We start from the raw sequence: 24,411 nt of genomic DNA, 5'->3' as shown, positions 1-24,411 counted from the left end.
TGTTACCATTCGACTTATCATCCTCAGTAAATTACATCCAAGCTACATAAAAGTGAAATGTAATTTATCATGTTACACCTAATGCATTTTTAAAACTTAATATATATAATGTCAATGTTGCTTTGCTCAAGCATTGCTGTTGGATTCGACCGCAATTTTGATTGCTATTTTGTACTACAACCCCTCGTTTCTCAGAAATCAAAGCTCAATCTGTACGTCACCGAAAAATGGTGTATTAGTCAAGTATAACTTCAGACAGAGACTCAGGCAGAGGACGTGGACAAGTGGGTCTGAATGGGGAGGACAGGAAACATTATGGATAACTACACGCTTACATGTATTGGCAAAATTATCCATCGCTGGGTCTCAACATATATCCTGCATATTATGACCTTTTCAGATGGCAATAGAGCAATATAAATAGGCATATGAATAAAGGACAACAAATTCTAGGCAGGACAAATTGCTCTAGTGCACTTAATGTTGTGATCTTTCCAAGTTGATCCCTGCTGGACAAAGCCAAAGGTTGATTTTAAAGGCTGACTAATTTGATGTTTCAGATTGTGAGCTCAAGTGGATACTATTGACCACTGCCTTAATAGCCCAGCGGACTTGGAGGTCAAATGAAAGGGATGGGTCTATTTGGCACTCATATGTCCCTTCAGTGCTATCAGATATCAAATTAAAACAGCAAGATATTGGATGATGATGTCGGAAAATTACACGGGAACAGAAATATATTATTCATATCAATGTTTACATTTTGAAATTGTATTGGTACAATGTGGTGACGTTGTTCTTATTGAAAACACCGAATATAAATCATATACAGTCGTCCCTTGCCTATTCGAGCTTCGAATTTCGCAATTTCACTTTTACAGTTTTTCAAAAATATATTAATTAATAAATCATGCTCTTTCGTGGTTATACATATTTAAGCAAATTTTTACTTAATAGGGGTGTCACAAGATCTCATGTGACAAGCTCTCCCGAGATTAAAATTTCTCATTCAGGAAAATAAGGGCTTGGGACAATTAATTAATTAATCACACAATAAATGAAAATGAACTAGATAATTTTGCCAGCCTCCGTATATTGTCATTTGCATGCGTGTCTGTTTTTTTATCTCTCGCCTCCAAACAGGCAGGAAGAGAGTTCTCTCTGCACATTGATTCCAGGACTTGGCGCATTTGTTTCACAGCAGAACGGCATGAACCAAGTGAGTCTTTATGTTAGTCATACGGTCTCTTTGTCTCGGTTGGCGGAGGCGGGGCCGGCAGGACACACACAGGGTGCAGAAGAGTGTAGTCTCGTGAGGAGCAATGAATGGTACACGTAATGTGCTACAAATTAAATTAGTTAATGGCAAAATACAGTCAAACCTGTCTTAGCGGCCACCTGTATAGAACGGCCACCTGCCTATATCAGCCACTGGAAAATCCCCCGCAGCAAATTTACATGTTATAGACCCTGTGTATAGCAGTCACCTGTCCAACGCGGCCAGCGGCCACCCATTTTGTCTCCCTTGGTCAATATCTGACTGCATATAGTGGCCAAATTACCAGCCGTCATGTGTAGACTTTAATTACTGGGTCCTAGCTCAGTCACAATCATTCACAAGATCCACACAAGCTGTCAGTTTTTCCACATAAAAAAGCCGTCTTCTTTTGAGCTTGCTATTTACTGGTCAAACATGTAACTTTAAGAGCATTTGCACCAAATCATTACCGCTAATTAGGCTGGGAACAGGACGTGCTCCCAGCGACGCTACAATAAAAAAAAAAACATACGCTAGCATGCATGCGGCAGCGGGAGCAAAACTGAGTTCGGTTGTACTTCATTGAAGTATTTTAGAATGTACTCACGTTATTTTTCATCAATCCTCATCCACAAATCCATCAAAGTCCTCATCTTCTGTATTCGACACAAACAAAGCCGTCTTCTTTTCCGTTCGCTACTAGTCCGTTAACTTGTCAGTGTTATTCAGCTCCGAAGCAAAGAAGGAAACTTCTCCTGTTGCTTCTGCCAACTTTATTTATTGAACGCGGCCACCAGACAGCAGCTCAGAACACACACATCTCGCAGCATCGTCTCTCCTTCCTGCTTGCCCACAAGGCAAAGGTTAAACAAGCCCCACTACATAGCTGTCCAGCCAATGCCTGTAAGAAATGACACCGTTTATTTCCTGGTGTGCACTGGTCAATACTGTAATGCCGCTTGTTGTGGGGAAGGAGAGACTCACGTCGCCGATGCACTTTAATGGCTTTATTAACAGCGGAGAACACTGCAGGACTTTACATCCACGCCAACATAAACACACTTCCCAACTCTCTCGAAACTCACAGCTAGCACTGAGCCTAGCTCTCCTGCTCGGGACGCCCACCGTCACATCCCGTCACTTCCAGATGAACTAAAGCTGTAATGACACTGCCGTATAAAAAGTAAAATATAAAAAACAAGCGTAAGACATTACTAGCACAGCTTTGTTCTGTGGGTCGTGGATATATTCTATCAGTTATTATTAAGCCTCTAGCTTCCTTTTAGTAAGTAAAAACCTTGGCTATGATTGCACTACATTGTCATGTAGACCTACAAAGTACACTTGGAAGAACAAGAGGTGAATAAATGTATTGCAACTGATGTGAAACTGATGAGGGGTAGGATTAAATAAGCTTTGCTTCTTCCTACTCCTTTTTGGACATGCAAAATTGTGAATTGTACTATGTGATGTGCTACTGTTTGACTCATGCATGTTCAGGATTAAAACCATGAACCATGATAATAACAAGCCTAGTAGTGTTGTACAACTTTTATCCGCAGTCTGCAGTGCCCTCTACTGGTCAACATTATTATTATTATTATTTTTCCCCCCTTTTTTTCTTTTTTTTCCTCTACTGGTCAACATTCAAACTGGACGCCAACCTGTCTATACAGGCCACCTGTCTATAGCGGCCACTTTGTCAGACTACCTCTAGTGGCCGCTATAGACAAGTTTGACTGTACTGTCATATCTTTTTTCATTGTATTTTTTTTTCAAAGTAATGTTAAAATCTCTTCTTGTAGACCCAATCTTGTATATCTTCTCTTATTTTGAACCGAGTTTCTCGTGACACCCCTATAAATTAAGCATTTTCAAGCATAAAATGGCTCAATTAACTAAACTACAACTATAAGGCATTCAAAATACGCATTCAAAGACATTGATGAAATGGTCTACACTGGTGACTAGATGTCGGTAGTGTCATTGGAATATTAAGTGAGACACACAATCACCACACCTGATCGCTGGAACAACAGGCTTTTATTGCTGGTTTTAATTATTTCACAACAGACAGAATAATGCCTAATAAAAACAAGGGCTACTTTTGCAGCCATTACCCACGCAAAGCTGAAACTCAACTCTGAACCTCCGACATCATTCCCTGCCCGCCTCTCTTTCAGGGTACATAGGGAACACATTTATAGGAACACACACAAGCAGAGGTCTTATTTATGTTTTAAATGGCTTATTTACTCTTATTTTGTCTGCTATATAGGGTATTACAAGTATAAAGGTGGTTCATGTTTAGAGGGTTCTAATAATGTTTAAAACCCTTATAAAGAAAGTCATAAACAGGTTTTCTATGCTCTAACTACAAAAATATTTCAATTATAAATAAGGAATCCTACTTCGTGAAAATTCACTTACCTCGGTGGGATCTGGAACCATTAAACTGCAATAAATGAAAGATTACGGCACACCAAAAAGAAAACCAGATTTGGATGATGGGACAAACTGTGTCAGTGACAACAAAGACACAAACAAAGAATGCTACATTAAATAATGCAATAGAATTATTACTTTTTTTTTAAATAAACTATTACCTTGTTCTTGGTGAAAACACAAAATACCTCTAGGATTTTTCCCCAATCGGGTTGCACTTTTCTGTACATGTGTCCTCACGTGTGTGTGTGTGTGTTAATGTATGCCAGAGCTTGTGTACTTGGACTCACATGAACTGCAAGGAAATAGTCCCCTCATTACATTTCTTTTCAACTGCAATTTAAAAGCAATTATGCTAAGCCTTGGGGTCAAAAAAGGCGTAAACAGTACATTTGTTTGATGGGCAAGGGCGAACTGATAAGTCACCAGCAGCTGCATCCATCTCCAGCTGCTGCAGAATGACTCCCCTGTGGGTGGACTTTAATTAACTTTAATTTCCATTTAGCACAGCACATTGAAACAAAAAAGATGTTTAACTTTGTATCCCTGCGAGTAGCGTTAAAATATTTCACTGAAAAAAATGTTAGATGCACACAGTCTTAAGGAGCTACTTACCCTTCAGGTGTGAAATCTTTCTCTTTGCAGATCTCCATGAGTTTAGGAGTGAGCCTGTAGGCCTTGAGGGACAGGGAGCCTTGGGCTGTCTTAATGGGGTCTGGAAGTAGCGCAAGAGTGTCGCTCATAAAAAAGAAGTATTCACACTGATAGTAACAATTCTACAGCATGCGTACACACGAACAACTTTGATTCTTTGTGTTTTTGAAAGGTTTCTCGTACAGACGACAGCATTTAAATGCGCAGAGTAAATTATCACCATTCACACCGAGCTGCAAAACGTCCCACCGCTTGTCTTCCTGATTTTATTCAAAAGCATATTTTTATATTTTTTTAATAGGCTTTTTAATGTACACTTAGTTTGAGAGTTTGAGTGGTGGAAGTTATGGGTCTCTGCTAGTCTGGTAAATGTAAACTTTGCTGGAGAGGCATTAAGAACCTCATTATCTTGAACGGCACACATGATACAACAGCCCTGCTTTCCCCCATTCATAAATGAATGTGGTGTATGCACACGTTTGTTTAGGAAAGATGCATTTCTCAGTGATGACACGGGCACAAAAACTTTCGCCACACTTTAAAAACGTCTTGTGTAAACAGAAACTAAGAGTCATGGTATAATGAATGGGAGCACTAAATCATGCTACAAGTGGACACGCACATGGTTACGCATGCGCTCCCATGAATTCAAAGCTTAATGTCGGTCTGCAAATATGGTTTACGCTTGAGAACTAGTGAGGTGCACCGTGGAAGATCGCGCTGTGCTCAGCATTGGCCGCACTTGTTTCAATGGCTTGACTGTTGCGAACCATCATTGTTGCCATTTTCTTTTCTTTGACTTTAAACAGAGATCAGATCAATTTCTTTGAGGTGCTCTGATCCACCAAGTTCTGTTATTGATTGACATTAACAGGAACCCTCGATTACATAAAAAAGAGCTGATTGCGTGGCTTGCTAAACGGCTGGCAGGAGAAGATCAGAGGGGTTCATGTGTCACATTATATTAACATTTCTGTCAACTCTCAAACATGACAGCGCTGAAGACATTTTGGAGCGGAAGAAAAGAGGCCACTGTAGTTTTTTCCCAAACATACAGGGACTAAATTGTTGGAATTCAGAATAGATTCATTTTGAAAAACAAGTCTAGTAGCCATCACGCTGCAGAAGAAAATTTTGTAGAAAGCGCATTTGCTACCCAGACTGAACTTTTCACATGCTTTCCCATAAAATGGAAGAAGCCAAACTTTATAATGGTGCTTAACAAATTAAATAGACCACCTATCATAAAAACAAGAAAACATGTTTTACGGCTTTCAAAAATGATGCCCCCCTTATGACGGGTGCTTGCCTAAATTTGTTGCGCAATGAAACTGTACAAAATGTGAGAGAAAAGTGATGTCTGCATACAGTTATTTTTAAGACTGAATGCATCGACTACATTGTCTGGGATGATGTGTAACGTAAATGAAGTCTCTACTGCATTATAAATAACCTTGTGCCTGATGCTGATGGCGCTAATGCTGCCCTGCCAGTGTTCATGCTGTCATTTATGGGCATCAGTGTCGTTGGTGGGCCACCTGTTAATGGCCGTTAAAAACGTTCTACGTCGATACTGTTAAACTATTAATTATCATTTTAATATCAATGTCAAAAATATATTCCTTGTTAATCATGGCAAAAATTGTGTGTAGAATAGCCATTAAGAATATTAGTCAAGATCAAAAATAATAATCTGATGATTTTGACCCACCCACAATATTGATACAACTGTTTCAGACCTGACCGTGATAAGTGAATTTCCGCAAAGTAAAATTCCTTACTTATAAATTGAATATATTCGTAGTTAGGGAATAGAATACCTCTGTCTGCGGCCTTCTAAATATGGTACATCACTTGGCTGTCTAGACATGCAATGGCACTCCTGTAGTCACACCTTTTACACTCCAATTGCCCAAAACAGTCGACATAAAAGAAAATAACACATATAAGACAAAGATAACAAATAATATGGACTCAGACACACACACACACACACTGCAGCCTACGGTTAGTTTCATTGTGTACATCATTGTTTCATCATTTGATACGGTTACTGCAGACTTCTAAAGTAATAATATTTACGTGCAGGACACACGCACTTCTTAAACACAACCACTAACCTGTGGTTACCCGCATTAGTCTACGGAATACCTTATATTTGTATTTTAGTACACTTAGCTTATTTTTATGCATGTAAATGCATAATTTAGGCCCAAAACGTTATTTAAACATGCTTTTTTTTTTTTTTTTTTTTTTTTTTACTAAAAATAGGCCATAGTCAACCGCAAAGCGGCAAGGAACGTCAACATAATTTTTTTAATGGATATATTTGGGAAAAACCGTGATAAAGTAAAGCCTCAACTGTCAACCCCTTGTTCTACTTACCATAGATGAGCACAACGGACTCTTCAATGGCATGCTGGTAGCTGAACTGGGAGTCGAGGAGCGCTCTGCTGACAAAGGAACCATAGTAGGTGGACTGGTACCATCCCACATGCAGATGGTCGATGTTAACATGACGCAGAGAACGCATCATCTCCATCTGGTACTGGACTGGAATCAGAAACATGGGACAGAGCAACATTTTTTTTTATTTGGAATTAAATTGATCTTTACACAAGTGTGGGCGTTCTTCTATTCTTGGGTTGTCATGTCCATTCTCCATCTGGATTTAGACATGGTGAATAAATGAGAACGGAAACTAAGAGAAAGGAAACAATGGGACAAACATTTTTTCCCGAAAGATGTGCAGGACAAATAAACTAAAAATAAGAATAGTAAAGGTCCCACCCCCACTTATCAATTGATTGGTGGTCATTTGATGTTTGTTGTAGAAATCTCCACCGCTGACACTCATTCTACTTCATTCCTCACGCTGATCAACATTTCCTAGATGGACTGATACATAGACAGGTTTCAACTAGAAGGGAGAGGGCTAGATAAGTGGAGTATCATTTGATTGCATCAGACATACGGTGACCAGAAATACAAACAACCTTTGCTGTGCCAACAGTAAGTAACAGCCACAGCAACTGAGGAAAACAGCACGTCCATACAGGCTAGTGGAAGAAGGTTGATAAATCAGGGCATTATTGGGCAGCTGTGGCCCCCTACACCCCAGCCTGGAGAGCGCATCCTTCTCCTGCTGTGGCAGTTAACAAGAATAAACTGAGGAGATAGAATGGAGGAGGAGGAAATGTATTGGAGGAAAAAACAGGCCAAAAGAGGGAGGATTGAAGGACAAAAGAAAGAAAGTGTACAAACCATATATCGTGCCAATACACTGTATTAGGGGGACAATGGCAACAGCCTGAATTTGATCTTTTGTGGGTGCAACTACATTTTGGACCACACCAAGTATGCAGAAAGACTTACTAGTGTCTGGTTCATTTCTCAGTAGGGGTGTCCTGATCCAATATTGATATCTAGCCGATATCATCAAATAAACAGATTATATTGCCCTGCATCTAAAATCTCCGATATTGGCACTCCGATACAAGCAATTGATTTCAGACTCTGCCTCAGCAAGTCTATCCAGCAGCAGCCAGACTTTTTTTTAGTGCAAACATTGCACTTAAAAATAAAAAATCATAACCAAAAACAATTGAAAAAAAATAGACCCTGTCTCTGTTAAGAAAAAAAACACAATAAAACCACACACACGCGCAGTTATGTAGTGTATTGTTAATGTAGACGGTCATATTTGAGCTGGACCACATATATAGTATATGCTGGTTCAACACGTCTTCTTTCACTTGGTTATAGAGCTCAGGAATTGCTGTTTGTGACATGTACATGTACGCTCTCCCAGTAATTCTTACTGTCTGTCCAACATTTCCTAAAATGTTTTTCCGCCGTATTGAAAAGTTGCATGTCTTTTGCAATGTAGCGAGCGACACTGTCTGTGAGCGTGCAAGATTTTGCGCCGTTTCATTGATATTTACTTTGCCAACCAAACGCCTCAGTAAGCGTTAACTGTTGGCACGAAGGCTCTGCTGCACCTCCACACATGGGCTGTGACATTTGGCTTACAAACCATTGCTTTTGTGCCTTCATTCATATTGTTTTTTGCTTGCTAACTTTCTGCTAGCACTCTGTGTATTCACTCACTAGTAGCCTCACCTCCACGTACTGGGACAAAGAGGCTTAATGGCTCACAGGAGGGTTCACTCTCTCAGTTCATTCCACCATAGAACTAATGCGCAAAGACACATGCAGAGTGAACCCTCTTGTCATCCAGCCTGCGTGGTAAAAAGACAATAAAAACAAAGATGCATACATGCACATGTGAATTTAGCAAGGACGGCAAAATTATCGACGTTGCTTTTTTTTAATCGTTCCATTAATCGATTTATCAATTATCATGCAAAGCCTCGTTAACATTTTAAAAATTGTGCCCTGCCTTGCATTCTCCCAATTGTTTAGTGTCCACAATATGGTTTGTTTACGCAGCCATCTTGGATCACGCGCCCAAGATGAAACTTTGCGATAATTGCACATGATCGTGCAGTGCATTTTGGGACACAGCCGCCATTTTAGCGTAACACAGTTTGCTTATATTAGAGTTGCTGCATCAGAGAGAGATACAGCACGTAACAAAATACATGGACCGCACAAAAGAGAACGGTGATCGACCATACCGAGACAAGGGTGACAAGGAAGAAAGGCAATACGACCAACTTGTATGCACACCTCAAACACAATCATCCTGTCCAATTTTCCCAGATGCGGATAAAAAAAATACCGCTGGAGGTGCAGCGGAGCCTCCGTCATGACAGTCAATGCTTACTGAGGCCTTTGGTCAGCAAAGGAAATATTAAAAAAAAAATTCACACTCAGCGTTGCTCGCCATATGTTAAACCTTCCTGTTAAGGAATAATACCCAATGTTCATTATTTATTCAAGTGCAATTGTGTTTACAGAGAATTGATACTCCATTTTATTTACTGCTTGTATTGTTGTGTGTGCTTTTTATTGGAGGAAGACAGAGTTTTTTCCGAATAGAGACAGGGTGTATTTTTTATTGTTTTTGGTTGTGACTGTGACTTTTATTTAAGTGCTATTTTTGCTAAAAGAGAGTCTATTTTAATTGGGATTTTTTGGCCGTTGTTGTTTGTTTAATTTATTATGTAGTTTAAATTATGTTATTTAAAAGCTCTTGACATTCCAATTATAATATTACATACTCTTGAGAAATTAAAGTTTATTGCTTTTGATACAATGTGCTCGCATTATTATGCCATTTAAATGATGAAAAAAACTGTCTCAAAAAATGTTGTCAATAATATCAATTATCGACATTAATTTGTAAGACAATTTTCGTCCAGCAATTTTTGTTAACCCTGACAGGCCTGCTTGTGAATGTTTTTGCACATTGTCTGCTTTCTGTATTGCTGCTGGTTTTGCTGTGATAAACTATGACAGTTTTTGGGAATTATATTTCATAATGGGACCAGTACCGCATAATATGAATTAAAACCAACCCTAAATGTGGGTTGCCAGCACTGTGTGAGAATCAAGTATGAGCCTTCTTACCTTTCACATTGGTATTTAGCAACATCAAAATGAGTCATTTAGCCGGCATGTGCAACAAGCCTGGATGTGCTCAGTCTGGATAGCTGTATAGTGTAAGGCATGCAATATAAGAAAGTCAACATTTCATTTACCTTCAGGGATTGAAATTAGTACAATGGAAAAAGTATTCCACTAACTGCATCCACCTCTGACCCTCTAAGCCAATCAGTATGTGTGCTTATCTCTAAGTGCCTCAGAAGTACAGACCTGACCCAACACAGACAGTGATCGGTCTTGAAACATTAAAGCTTGAGGCTCAAGGGATGACAACAGGCAAAGCCACCAACAAGCCAGCTCAAATATTCAGGTATGTCTGTTTTTATTTTAAAAACACATTGAAAAGAGAAACCTGATTATACTAGTGAGTCATCATCTCCCAGAAAGAAATGTGAGGAGAAAAAACTGCTGAAATGACCATAATAGTTCAATTGTAAATGTTTTGTGAAATAAAATAGAATAAGAATCAAAAGTAGAGGATGTGCATGACACAATATTAGTGTGAACTCAAAGGGTTATTTTGCGATGAAGTCTAAAGAATATGATTTACACTGTTCCACATTGATCAGGGTAAGAAATAGATTCTGCCTTTCTGCTGAGTGCCAACCATGCAAGGCTGTGTGAACGGTATAAGTCTAGGATTATTTCAGTGGTACGGTATCAGTGCAGCAATATTACATTCCCGCAATATATGAACACACAACTACCTGAATATACTGATTTAGTGTTTACATCCAAGCAAGTTCCAAGATTTATTGGCAAATTTGTATATGGGAGTAAAAGAACTGGATGGACATCCAACACAGTAAAAACTCCAGCCAACAAGAATTAGTGACACACACTCAGAAGGTCACGCTGACATTTTGGAGTTGTTTATATCAGATGTGATTAATAGTTTCCCTGAAGCAGGCAGCATTGACAAACTGAAAAATGTGTGCATATGGACTCACATATAATTATTACAGCTTTGTCACAATGTTTATTGTCAATATAGGCCTAATGTTCATCAAACATGTAAAATACAGGATTTATGCATGTTCAATATTAGAGGATCTGTCAAAATCAAACGTTTCTCCGGGCAAAGGTCGGAAAATGAGAGCTGCTGATTTGTATTGTGTAGACAAACTGCAAGAGTGAGTGCATGATTTCATACATTGATCCTCAGCTAAACCTGCAACCTCTACATCACTACCGCTAGTGACTAATGAGTCCTTTTGCCATACATGAATTAGACATGACCTTGGCAGTCATCCAAAATGCTGTTTTTTTGCTTAAAAATTAAAAAATATATGATCATTTCCATACCCCCCTCTGGCTTGCTAACAAACCACACTCACATGTATTGCACAGCAGTAAATGATCACGTATCCAAGTCCGCAAGTCTTGGTTCTACATGTTTAACATATGAAGTGTGTATTGTTATGGCTCATAACAATAAAAGTGCTATAAAAACAAGCTGCAAAAGCACTATCTGAAGACGAGTGTGATGACGGTTTGCCTTAATGCTGCACTACAAATGCCTCGTGGTGACACATTGCACACAACAATGAACTAACTGAATATTACACTTAATGTTCACAATACTTAAATACACACTAATTTAAAAACTCACTGCGTGCTTGCAAATAAGTCATGTAATGGAAATGTGCACACAGACAAAGTTTACAGCAGTGGAAAATAACTTGACTGTATTCTTTTGAAAGTTATGTGATGTATTTTTATTGCAGTTTCCAAAATGAATGCTGCACTGCAGTGTAATATTGTCACACTCCACAAAAACTGAGCAATTACAAGCTTTACTAAATGGAATTCATTGGAGATCTAGTGGAATATATCATATTTTACAGGTGTACATAATAAAAGTGATCACAGACTGTTAAACAAAAAACAAACAAAATTTGCATAAAGCAAACATATTATTCAGTCTCGAGTTGAAAATGATTGTTCAAAGGTACACTTATTATAGATAAAACCTTATTTCTATCTGCGATTAATTGTGATTCATTAGGAGTTAATTGTGGGCAAAATGTGATTAAGCACGATTAAATATTTGAATGGACTGACAGCCCTAGTTATTACTGAATCAAAGCAGTATATAAGCAGTAATTTCCTATGAAGCCAATGGATTCTAAAGCCTGTGGACCACATATGGAACACATCTCAAAAACACCGCCAAGCAGACCATTACACAACTTACAACGGACTTGTTTTTGTGATTACAACAAGAAAGTACAAAGAAACAATTCCTTTACAAACACGCACTTCAACATCAACATAACCTACCACTGTTAAATTGTCTGTGATTTAAAAAGAAAAAAAAAAGTACAACCCACAAAAATCCTGACATCATAGCAAAACTGAGATTTCCATGGCAGAGACAGACAAGAGGTCAGTGGCAGGCCAACCATCTCATCCCAATGGAACTACAACAATAAACTATGAGTCATTCATGAATTGGAGCTCCTGCTGTGAAGATAAGGTAAAACTAAATGTGTGACCATCTGATAGAGGTGGAAAATATGTGCGTGTGTGCTCCAACACTAAGTGACACAACAAAATTCTGGCAGAAAATGACACGGTTCAGGTAGTACAAAGAATCCGTTAGTTCCATACACATGCATTTCAAACAGACGTTTTGGCTGCAGACACTTCATATAGATAGTTATTCTTACCTGTGGTTATTTATGTATGAGCAACATTCAGATTTGGTCTGAATGAACTGAACAGACTAATGGCTATTACAAGAGCCAAAAGAAGCTTGTAAACCCAAATGTGTTTCATGTAGACCTTTCATAGCACATACTGTATACAGTGGAACCTTTGTCAGAGTCATTGACCCGTTCCAGAAGGTCTGACACTAACCGAAACGAACGCTAACCAAACTGATTTTTCCCATATGAAATGACGTAAATCACGATCCATTCCAGAAAGCCAAAAATTGTAAACACAAAACATGTTTTTACAGTTTTACTATTAAACTTTTACATGCAGACAACAATATGAAATGCATCTAAATAAAGTGGTGTGAAGAAGTGTTTGCCCCTTTCCTCGTTTGTTATTTTTTTGCATGTTTGTCACACTTAAATGTTTCAGATCAAACACATTTAAGTATTAGTCCATGACAACACAACTGCACACGAAATGCCGCTTTTAAATGAAACTTTGTATTATTAAGGAAGAAAAACATGACTGAGATTAATTGAGCTCTTTCAGTCTGAAAAAAGGTTATAAAGCCATCTCTAAATCCAGGGAGGATTTTTTTCCTCCCTTAAGAATAAAAAGTTTTGTTTAAAAACTGCATTTTGTGTTCAGTTGTGGTGGTGTTGACTAATATACCGAAATTTGTTTGATGCAGTGAGACAAACATGAAAAGAAATACAAAAATCGGGAAAGGGGCAAACACTTTTTCACAGCTGATATCTAGCAACTTCCATGGTTTTCTTGATAATAACCAAAATCACTTAAGTTCTTACATGAATAGCTATAGCATTGTACTGCCAACAAATGTAGCTCTTCCATCCATCCATCCATCCTTTTTCTATGCCGCTTATCCTAATTAGGGTCGCTGGAGCTATCCCAGCTGACTTCGGGCGAGAGGCGGGGTACACCCTGGACTGGTCGCCAGCCAATCGCTGGGCAAATGTACAGTAACTCTTATGAGCTATTTTTGTTGTCATCCTAATTTGTCCAAAGAAATGTACCTTGAGTAGTATCAGCTATTAAAATGAATAAGCAACTGAAGAAATGAGGGTGGTCTAATCATTTTGTCCATGACTGTATGCTTCCATTCCAGGGGAATTCTAAAATATGACGATAAGTCATAGAAAACTGAAAGTAACGCACTGATAAATGAAGTGTTCGACGGTGGGAAACACCCCATCACATTCGGCCAAAAACATTCCTGTAAGTTCAAGTGCATTTGAATATGTAAATGACCCCAAAATCGAGGGAATTCTCTCGTCATTGTACATCATACAGAATTGTCTAAATCACTTTAAGAAAAGCAAGACACATTTGTTTGAAACATTTTTGCCCCCATGACTGTATTTACAAAAAAAAAGACGGTACATTTTTGAGGTAATATTAGCTTGAGAATGAGCCATCTGACAATGTCGTCAAAGGTCATGTGCTTCCATTTGTATTCTTCACCCATTGTTCTGCCGTGGAGTCTTTTATATCAATCAATGTGGGTCTTAAGGCCAGGCCAGGAATGAGACACTCCAATCGCCGAGTGCTACTTGATTGTGTGTGTGCGTGCGTGCGTGCGTGCGTGCGTGCGTGCGTGCGTGCGTGCGTGCGTGCGTGCGTGCGTGCGTGCGTGCGTGCGTGCGTGCGTGCGTGCGTGCGTGCGTGCGTGCGTGCGTGCGTGCGTGCGTGCGGAGGCTCCAAAAATGATGCTGCAAAAGTGCAAAACAAGGGGGGTGCAAATTTGAGGATACTGAAAATAGTTTGTGTGTGCGTGTCTTGGTATTCATCAGCTGGAAGCTAAAATCTCACCCTTGGGCAGCAGTGTTACAAGAAATAACCAAAAACACACAGCCCGTGAGTATGTGTGTGTGTGCGGTTAAACACGCTTGACACAGCAATGGGCATGGCTGTGTGTCTGTGCAATGAACCAGACAGATAGTCCATACTCTAATAGTCAATGACACAAGAGGTGAACTGCTTCAGACCTTGCATGCTGCTGCAGGCCACAACATTTCAGTGAAGGCAAGATGTGTGTGTGCCTGCACCTCTGTCTCTAAAAGTGAAGATCCACGTAACTGTTTGTCACAACACATTCAAATCACCACCTTGTCACACTAAAGGGATCGTGCCTGGAAAGTCTCCACACGCACGCACGCACGCACGCGCGCACGCTGATGATGACGAAATTGCTCTCATCTAAAAGGCCCGTTCCCACCAAGCAGTACTGTTTAGGTCCTTTGGGTTTGGTATTTTAAATGGTACGAGATGATCCAGATTGCACGGTGGTCTAGTGGTTAGCGTGTTGGCCAACACAGTAACAGTCTGGAGATCGGGAAGACCTGGGTTCAATTCTTGTTTGCATGTTCTCCCTGTAGGTTTTCTCTGGGTACTCTGGTTTCCTCCCACATTCCAAAAACATGCATGTTAGGTTAATTGGAGACTCTAAATTGTCCATAGGTATGAATGTGAGTGTGAATGTGAATGGTTGTCTATATGTGCCCTGCGATTGACTGGCGACCAGTCCAGGGTGTACCCCGCCTGTCACCCGAAGTCAGCTGTGATGCCCCCACAACCCTAAAGAGGAAAATGGATGGAGATGATCCAGACCATACCTCCCTTTTTTAACCATTCAAAAGTGAACCTGCGTGAATGCAATCTTTAAAGATGTACTGTACTACAAAGAATTCCCATTAATGACTTTATTTAGTGGTTCAATCAATTCCAAAACAAAACAAAAAAGCAGATAACCGGTAGCCATGTAATAAATATGCATGAATAGTTGAATCGAGCAACACATTTAAGTCACACAGTTTTGAGGAACCTGCATTGCATTCTTCTATTGTGTCAATAAACAAACTTTGATACTCTGCCGACTGAAATGTACTAATTGTTTGTTATTGCCGTTTACTTTTCAGCTTCTGGATGCTTCCACTGTCCAGCAAATTCCCAGCTGCAAACTGTGAGCTGTGCAGATAAGAAGTTTAGAACAGACTAGCCTGTCTGACAAGGACAGTTAAATAGCAGACTCCCGCTCCCAATCTGAGAGGCAGACAGGTGGGTTGAAAAGCCGCTTCAGTGTATGACTTCCTGCCACGCTGAGTATTCACTTGAAGCATTTGCAGTGTCCATAATCTGTGGCTGCAGGACCTCCATGCAACAACGTCCAACGGAGTAAGCTAATAAAATCTATCACCATGAGGCCATGATCACTTAAGATAAGCATGTAATACAGTGTTTCCTATACCATTATACCGGGATGAACAACAGATGAACAGATCAGAACACAAGGAATTTAAGGATACCATAACACTCTGGTTTTGGTGTTCGGAAATCCCAGTGTCCGTTAATGCACCTTGGTGTGACTGATTGCTGGACGAGCGGGTATGGCAGTTGTTGCTGGAGTTGAGAGCTGTGTGTGTACAAGACCGCAAATACTGTGTTAGCATTGAACACTGGGGTTGGTGTCTTAAGGTTGGCAATAAAACTTCAAAAAAGCATGAGCTTCTCTGTCGGGACACTACGATACTTCTCATCTAGAATAGAGCTACATTCTTTTATTAAAACACTAAAGACTAAATAGCATGTCATTTCAGTCTCTACATGGTCGGATTTACAATTTCTCATCTGCTCGCTATCGCATGCGAGGAGCATCCACATTAATTAAATATCTTAATTCTGACTGTGGATTTATTTGAAGTCTTTCAAGTGATTTCTATAATGAAAGTTTGCCAAATGTTACTGCGGAAGACATTGCAACACAGTCACATGTGAGTCTGCTTGTGCCTCCCACCTCTCCAAAGCTGCTGACCTAGGATAGGGGTGTCCAAACTACTGCCCATGGACCAAATGCATCCAGCCGTCCATTTTAACTGGCCCGTATCAAAGTCAAAAAATATAATGGGCTATTACTCCCCTTACACTGGGCGATGGCTCAAGCCGGGGGAAGGCTGGTAGGTACTGCAACATCGTTAGCCTGAACAGAGGGACTTGGCTTGGAGCTAATTAGCTGAGCTGAGCTTTGCACCATATGCTACGTTCACACTACAGCTCAATTGAACATCAGGTCAGGTCAATTTGCTCATATGTGACATGTTTCTGTTTTTTCACATGTCAGTGTGAACAGTACAATTCTGATTTTTCAAATGCTACCCAGGCCTGGTTCATATGTAGACATAAATACAATGTTTTCGATGTTACGCAGTCTGAACGATCAGATTGCATGTTCCGACCTATACGTCATCGAAAGGCTTTTTTTTTTTTTACCGTGTGAGACTTGGGGAAAGGTACTCACAGGTGTACAGAAAATTTCTTCTTGTCATCCTAAATTATTTTACAAATATGTCAGTGACGTGGCTCACATGTCCCAGCACTCCTGGCTCAGAGTCCTCGCCCACACGCTCCTCGGCTCCCCACGAGCTGCCATTGCCAAAATTCCTGCCCACTTCTTACTTAATCTCCTTCGCGAAATAATTTACTTCAGCAAATGTCGACCCTGGTTGCACAAAATCCTTGAAACGTGCCAAGAAGACCACTAAACGAGCATGCTGACTTTCTTAACACACGGCAACGTGTGTGACGTATTGTTTTGTGCGCATGCGTGTCACTTCCCTACCATGCAGTAGTTGTTGCGGGAGTAATAGTAGCAGTCGCAGTAGTAGCAGCAGCTACAGTTTTTAGGAGAAAAGGTTTCTTCATTTTTCATCTAGACCAGGGGTGTCCAATCAAGCGATCTGGGGGCCATTGGCATCCTGCGGCTCATTTTTTATTGGCCCACAGCACATGGTAGAAATACAATTAAGAAAAAAAAATTCTGCAAAAATGGGGAAAATAGAGCTAAAGGCACTTCGTAAGGAGAAAAGCCTTGGACATTGATACTGTTAACAAATAATACAAAACATTGTCTAATTATACACTGCGTTTTGTTTAACCTTTTTACAATATATAAAAAAAAGTACAGTGGCTCCCCACATCCTTTGACATTTCAACATGTGGCCCTTGGTGGAAAAAGTTTGGACACCTCTGGTCACCAATTCATTCCAATTCCAATTAATTAATTCAACCAAAGACATAAGCTTGAGCAAATTCTGTTTTTCATTTGCTTTCTCTGTGTTTTCAAATTCGATCAAAGGCTAGCCGTGTCTGAACCTCCATAAAAAATAGCCACTGTAGACAAAACCTTACACAAGTTTCCAGGTGTCATCTCATTCACATTCATAATGTCATCCTTCCTTTGTCTCGCTGGCATAAAAAACAATATGCCAATTAGGCCTTGAACTAACACACACACCCCTGAGTGAGCTGCAAAGTGCCACCAAGAAAAACCTTTTTAATTCACGCGGAATCCCTCTCCTTTTGAGTGCACCAAGTGTGCACGCACGCACGCACGCACACACACACACGAAATGGATACAGTTGCTTTGAACAAACGGCTGACTAAGCAGCTGTCCGTAAGTACATTGAGAACATGGTGGCTTCCAGGCATCACTAAATGGTGGCCATGAAAAAAAATAGCTGCTAAGATTAAAAAGAGATGGAAATTACCACAGCCCTTCACTAACAAACTATAGTCTCGCGCAACAAAAATATGACAGCCAAACCATGTTGTAACGCGAGGGCAGCTATTTTGAAGGACGGACACACAAAGAATCTAGATGGCATAGGCATGGGGAAAAGTCAAAATTAATTCATACATTCTGGAAACACTGAATTATATACTATATAAATGCCAATACTAGCAGTTTATCAGCACAAATCAAGAGTACTTGAGGCAAAATGACCATTCAGAGTGCAAATTAGCCACTTTTTGGATTGTTTTAGACATGAAGCTGGTCTTGCTGGCCTGAAACGAAGATACCAACATTACTACATAACATAACACCTGCTTTGACTAACTTACTAATGTTCTGTATATTACGCCTAAATTATTACAAGGGGAGGAAACAGGATGACAATTTTTTCTAACCGACTCAAACTTCAACCAATGTGACCTGCAGAGTTGGTGAAACAGTAAAGTGGCACGGCCGTTTCCCGTAACAAATAAAAGCTCACCATATGTGTCATCAAACACAGGAAGTATATCTTTAAAGAGACAATGAATGCTTTTAAAAGTCAAGCGCTTGACAAAAAAACATTTAAACAATTAAAAGCTGCAAGCTTGTTTAGCACCAGCTGTAACACTGACATGCCACAGGGCATCCCTGAAATCAAACACTGTTGACAGGCTTGCATTATGTCACAAAAAGACACAGGGCATCTCATTTTTATGGCGCATAACATTTGACTAGAGTATTTTTCTAAATAAATGCCTGGCTTTACAGCAAAATACCATATAATGTATTTTTTATATTGCTCATCACAGGGAATCTGCTGCCTATGCTAGCTGACTTTGGGAGAGAGGCATGGTACCAGCAAATCGTTCTCTGAAGTGAGCATTAAAATACTCCTACACACAACTATTTTTCCAGCACGAATACATCCTTCTCAGAGGCAAAAACACTACAAGGAAATGAAGTTGGAAGGATAATTGCACATATACAATATGTGAAAAGAACCATATACAGTTGTCCCTTATTAAATCACGGCTCGAACATCACTCCCTCACTATCGCGTTTTTTCAAAAATGTATTAATTAATGATCGCTGTTTCATGGTTGACTATGGCATATTAGTTTAAAAATATTGGACAAGTCATGGTTAGTATTCTCGTCACGTGTCAGTAATGTCACACAGGATTAGACATTGCCTTACATGACTTGCAGTCATGGATGCTGTGGACATGATTGCTGTTGCTGGTTGCTGTTCTCCTCTCATTGCGTGTGGAAGTGGTACGTTTTTGGCTTCTTGCTTTGCCCTTGTTCCCCAATCAGTTTCAAAACCATTCAGAGGTTTAGAAGAAATAAATTGGAGGCTAACTGGTTAGCTCGGTCGATTGCTGTTTAAAGCAGCAGCCGTCTCTTGTGTCACTTCAGGGATCCCGTAGCCTGCGCATAAGATTTGCGCAATTTGGTGCAAACAAAGCTAGCAGTCGTGTCGGTGTGTACGTCTGTGTATGGCAGATTCATGTCAGACTGGCTGTCCTGTATATCAATAAAGTGTCAAATGTCATAGTGAGGATGGATGAAAGGCTGGTGTCCATCTTTTTTAATGCCATGCGATCGACCCACATTACATTCAAAGTACTATAACAACGAGGGACTTTCTCAATGTTTACGTGAGTTATTATGTCTTATTATTGCTCATCGTGTCTACTATATTAGATCACACGATTATAAAAGCGATTTCATGTCTTCGGGGCTCTAATATTGTTAAAACCATTTTAGAAGATCATAAACAGGTTTTCTATGCTCTAACGACAAAAAGACTCAATTCAATCATATTGAACCTTCTTCGCAGAAATTCACTTATCACTGCAATAAACGAGGGACGAATGTACTCCCAATAACAGGTTGAAAAACTTCACATGATCGTGTTGATTTCTTTTAACAGTAATACTAGTAGTATGGTAATTTTTGAGGAGTTTAGGTAAGGTAATTATCGATCCTCTGACTAACCGAAGGACATTCATGAACAATGAATTCACTACACCCATCCCTGTAGTAAGGACATTGCCTGTCAAGCACATCCTTTTAAAAACAGGACACACACTTTCTTCTGTTGAAGGTCAGGTAATGCTAATATGAGAAAGCACATAGCTTGTTCTTTTGTCAACTTATTTGGCCCATCCACACATTCATCTGTTGGAGAGAACAGTGATAAATGTGCAAGTTGTCGGGAAGTAAATGGTGGTATCGAGTTGCAGTCTACCCGGAGGTGTCAAGAGAGGCACAAGGCTAATTTTCGCCAGCAAGGATATAATGGGATCTGTGTGCCTATTTGTTAGTGACTGTGTGTTTGTGTGAACGCAGCCACCTTGGTCCATGTTCCACCTGGCACAGTGGATTTGGTGCAATTAATCTTAGTTAAGCAAGACCTGCAGTAGACTGCCCAACACATTCAGGCACATACAAAGACCAAGCTTAAAAACAAGACCATAACAAACTGCATGATACACACATGGAGTTTTTGTGAAGAAAAGTAGCGGAGATTTCAGCTAGTTTAGAAACTGATTGAAAAGACTGACAACTTGTGTAAATCTACAATTATTCTTAGATCTCCACTGAGTTCCTTTGACTTTCCCAGTCCTCCCAAAATCTTTTCTCAGAGACACTACCAGATGCAGACAAAAACGATCAATGAATAAGGCTTGGTCTTGTCAAATTAAGACATTATGGAACCTTTGGCATCACTTATATTTAGGTGACATATTTTAGGTGTTGTATGTACACCTGTTGGTATAATTCTGACACTATGTAAATAATTTTAAAACTATTTCTTGTTTTGAAAAATCATTGAAGAAATATGTTATATTACAATTCCATCCTGGAAAAAGACCTGTTCAAATAAATCAACATAAGGGCCTAAAATTAATAACACAATCAAGCCTGTGATGAGGGTTTCTGCCTTTCCAAAAACAATGAAATAAGAAATATATGTTCATACACTGCTCATGCGGGAAGTTGATCGTATAAAAAAAGGGATGAGTGTTTTTTGTAAAATAGGCTAAATAGCTTTAAACTACAGAGGCACCAAATTTCTTGACCCATATCCAGTGACATTGTGGAGCCTGGCAGATTGAAGCATAAAAAGCATTACCATTTTGATGTGCTCACACTTCACTTCCACTTCAAAGTCATATTCTATCACCTAAACAAAGCTTCATGTGGAACAGAGAAAGAGAGCGATGGAAGAAAATACAATCTTCCTGAAAAACATGTGGCACTGTTTAGGTAGTGTTTCATTCTAACGCGCATTGGAGGGACAACATTGGAACCCATACACCCAATGGTGTAAACTCTTTCTTGCCATCAGGATAACATTAAATATCACATGGCCCTGCATGAATGCCTTGCCAAATTCCCAGATAGGAGCGACGCTGACCTGTCAACACATCTGACGTAATTTCTCCTGGCTTTTTACGGGCCCGACCCTCTCGGCTAGTCACTACGCCCTGTATCATAACTTTACTGAATCAATGGCAAAGTGATCATACCAAATGCTGGTTGAAGCAAAGAGATCACGCACAGCAAAAAGGCAAAGCGGCAACAAGGAAGTGTTGATTCTACATAAAACAAGATGACATCTACGACAATAAACTCATCGTGTGCGGATTCTCGGCCGTCACACTACTAATGGAAGGAACTCCGAATCTGGAGGCAAGATACAATATCAAATAAACGCTGTGAATGTGGAGTAACACAGTTTTAAACTTTTGAGAACTGTGAATCAGGCTGGTATTCTATAGGACACGTGCAATAAACCACGGAGATTACTATGTGGCCGTCTACTGAGACATCTTCTATACGAGTCAAAATTGGCCATGCTGTGACTCTCAGAATCATGGCTACACAACAACTCCCCAGCTAACATATCACAGGTCGAGGGGTACAATATGTTTAGAAGAGATAGGCCTAAGGGAAGGGGAGGGGTGTGCCAATTTATGTAAAGGATCAAATTAATTGTAAGGAAATTATGTCATCAAATATTGATTTGGAATGTACTGTGCTTAAAGTAGTCCTTGCAGATAAATGTCAGTTATTATGCTACCTAATGCAAACAGCATGTTTTATGATCAATTACATGCTCTTATAATGAAACTACTTTCATTGGTGATCTTAAGATAAACTTGTTTGATAAAACAAAAGGAGCTTAAATCAACTGCAAGCAAATATGATCACAAATAAATCATTGGAGGACTGACCAGAATAACCAAATCTACAGACTGTTATATATCTGGCCGTTACAAATCAACCTGATCACGTAATGAAAACATAATTTCATCACAGGGTTATCAGATCATAATATGGTACGGTTTCAGAGAAAAATTAATCAAAATGGATTAATGTACTCATCTGCTAATAATTGAGATCACTACAAAATTGCTGCTACTGTTCAATAGTAGTTGACGCAACTGTTCAATTTACTGTTACACAATTTACAGAAATGACATCTACTACATTTCTTGTTACCATAGGGAGAGTTAATGTTTTACTGTCTGGTCAACTACTGTGTTTACTGTTCTCCGCACGATATTACTGTTTATTGCTCAGCATTAAGATCCAGAAATGGTTTCATTCTCTACACTCCCCCATTCAATGCCATTCCCACAGCAACTCCTCGCATCTTCCTCCATCTTTGACCCAATTGTTCTGAGACTAGTACCTCTCTAACAGCTGTTTACTTTGGAGGCCTATCTTTTTCCATTTCTCCTCTTCTTGTGCCTGCACTAACTTGCAATCTTTTGCTTGGTTGCCCTTATTTCCACCCTATAACTTTCTCTCTTCTCGTCTCATCTCCTCATCACTCCACCACACATCTCCTATACCACACTATGAAGCCATCCGCAGGCCTCTTCATTTTGTCTCGTCCTTGTCACCTTCCCTTCTTGCCTATCACCCCCACACAGACACAAAATTTAATGTAGGGCGGAATCGTGATGAGACAAAGGAGCAGATGAATAAAACAGCGGAACTGATGGAAATGGTGACTGCACCTGGGGGACCCACACCCATGATTTATAATGCAGGGTAAGGATTCAAAATCTGATACAGCTCCAGTTCAGTGCTAAGAGACAACCCTAGATCTGCAGTACAGTAAAAAAGGAGACATACTGAGTGAAAGTGTACTATCTTGAATACAGGGCCTCCAAGTGATTTCTAATTGGCTTTGCTGGGAGTGAACAAGGAAAAATGGAGGAAATCAATTTCCCATTTGGGGCAGGTACAGTGATCTATTGAAGGGCAAACCCCAAGCAAAGACCCTATCAGAAGCGGGGAGGCTCAACTTTTTATAAACCACACACAAACCCTGTACTGCATACTGAACAGTGTATTTACAGCAAGGAGTTGGGAGATCATGGTAGAGGCATTTTAATCCTCTGACTTCAATTAACCTGCGGTGAAGATGTCTGCTGCAGATGACAATTAAGACTCTAAAATTGCGGGCTAACCTAGCAGGACCCCCAGAAAATTGCTGATTCAACTGGTCTTATTTCGTTCTGTTTATGCATTAACTTTGAAGATTTCATAGCATCCGCTTTTTAAAAGCAGTTTACTTTTTTTGCACACTCACTCTGTAAACTCTGACCAGATGACCAAACTGTGTTTAAAATTGAATTATTCAAGACTGTTATTTGAAATACCCGTTTTATTTTCATTTTTTTGTAATCATTTCACTGTCTGGTGGTAATAATTATAAAATTTTTGAGTTCAAATGTAAAAATGAAACCCTCCTGAATAGATTACAGGCATTCTTATGATGGCTGTGATGCTGCTTATAACATGAGAAAATCCTTGATTGGGTAGTAAACGCATTTATTGGGTATAAAATAACTAGCTGCCAAATGATGAAAATGTTTATTATTTCAAATGAATTAATCATGATTCATCACCATTTGCAACTAAGTCTGAAATATGCTCATTTCTACTGCATTTTATTAACTCAAAATTAATGGCAGGACACAACTATACATATTGTATGCATCAACAGCTCCAAATGAAGTGGAAATTTAAATCTATTTGCCAAACACTAGTTCTTTGATAGTAGCAGAACATTTGAATCACACTTTTAACCATGTTATTAAGAGCAAGGAGGGGTTGCAAAAACACCACGTAATTTAAGTTGAATTCACATGTTTTGAGTGTATTTCTGAGCATACTTAAATGCAGCAAATAGTACTTCCACATTAAGAGTTACGCAGTC

The 24,411-nt window shown here is 39.6% G+C and overlaps 1 protein-coding gene across 1 annotated transcript in view; it reads right to left on the bottom strand.

Moving 5' to 3' along the window:
- The window catches only part of LOC129184967 (eukaryotic translation initiation factor 3 subunit H), a 64,047-nt gene that overhangs the window by 16,661 nt on the left and 22,975 nt on the right, over positions 1–24,411 (bottom strand). The window contains exons 3-4 of the mRNA XM_054781551.1: positions 6,743–6,910; positions 4,319–4,418 (exon numbers count right to left, since the gene is read on the bottom strand). Coding sequence (XP_054637526.1) covers positions 4,319–4,418; positions 6,743–6,910 — 268 coding nt within the window. The remainder of the gene's footprint in view (positions 1–4,318; positions 4,419–6,742; positions 6,911–24,411) is intronic.

This window comes from Dunckerocampus dactyliophorus, chromosome 7 (assembly GCF_027744805.1).
Source record: "Dunckerocampus dactyliophorus isolate RoL2022-P2 chromosome 7, RoL_Ddac_1.1, whole genome shotgun sequence".
In the NCBI taxonomy this organism is placed as follows: domain Eukaryota; kingdom Metazoa; phylum Chordata; class Actinopteri; order Syngnathiformes; family Syngnathidae; genus Dunckerocampus; species Dunckerocampus dactyliophorus.
The sequence above is the reverse complement of the archived record's forward strand: the minus strand, read 5'-3'. Positions and strand labels throughout refer to the sequence as shown.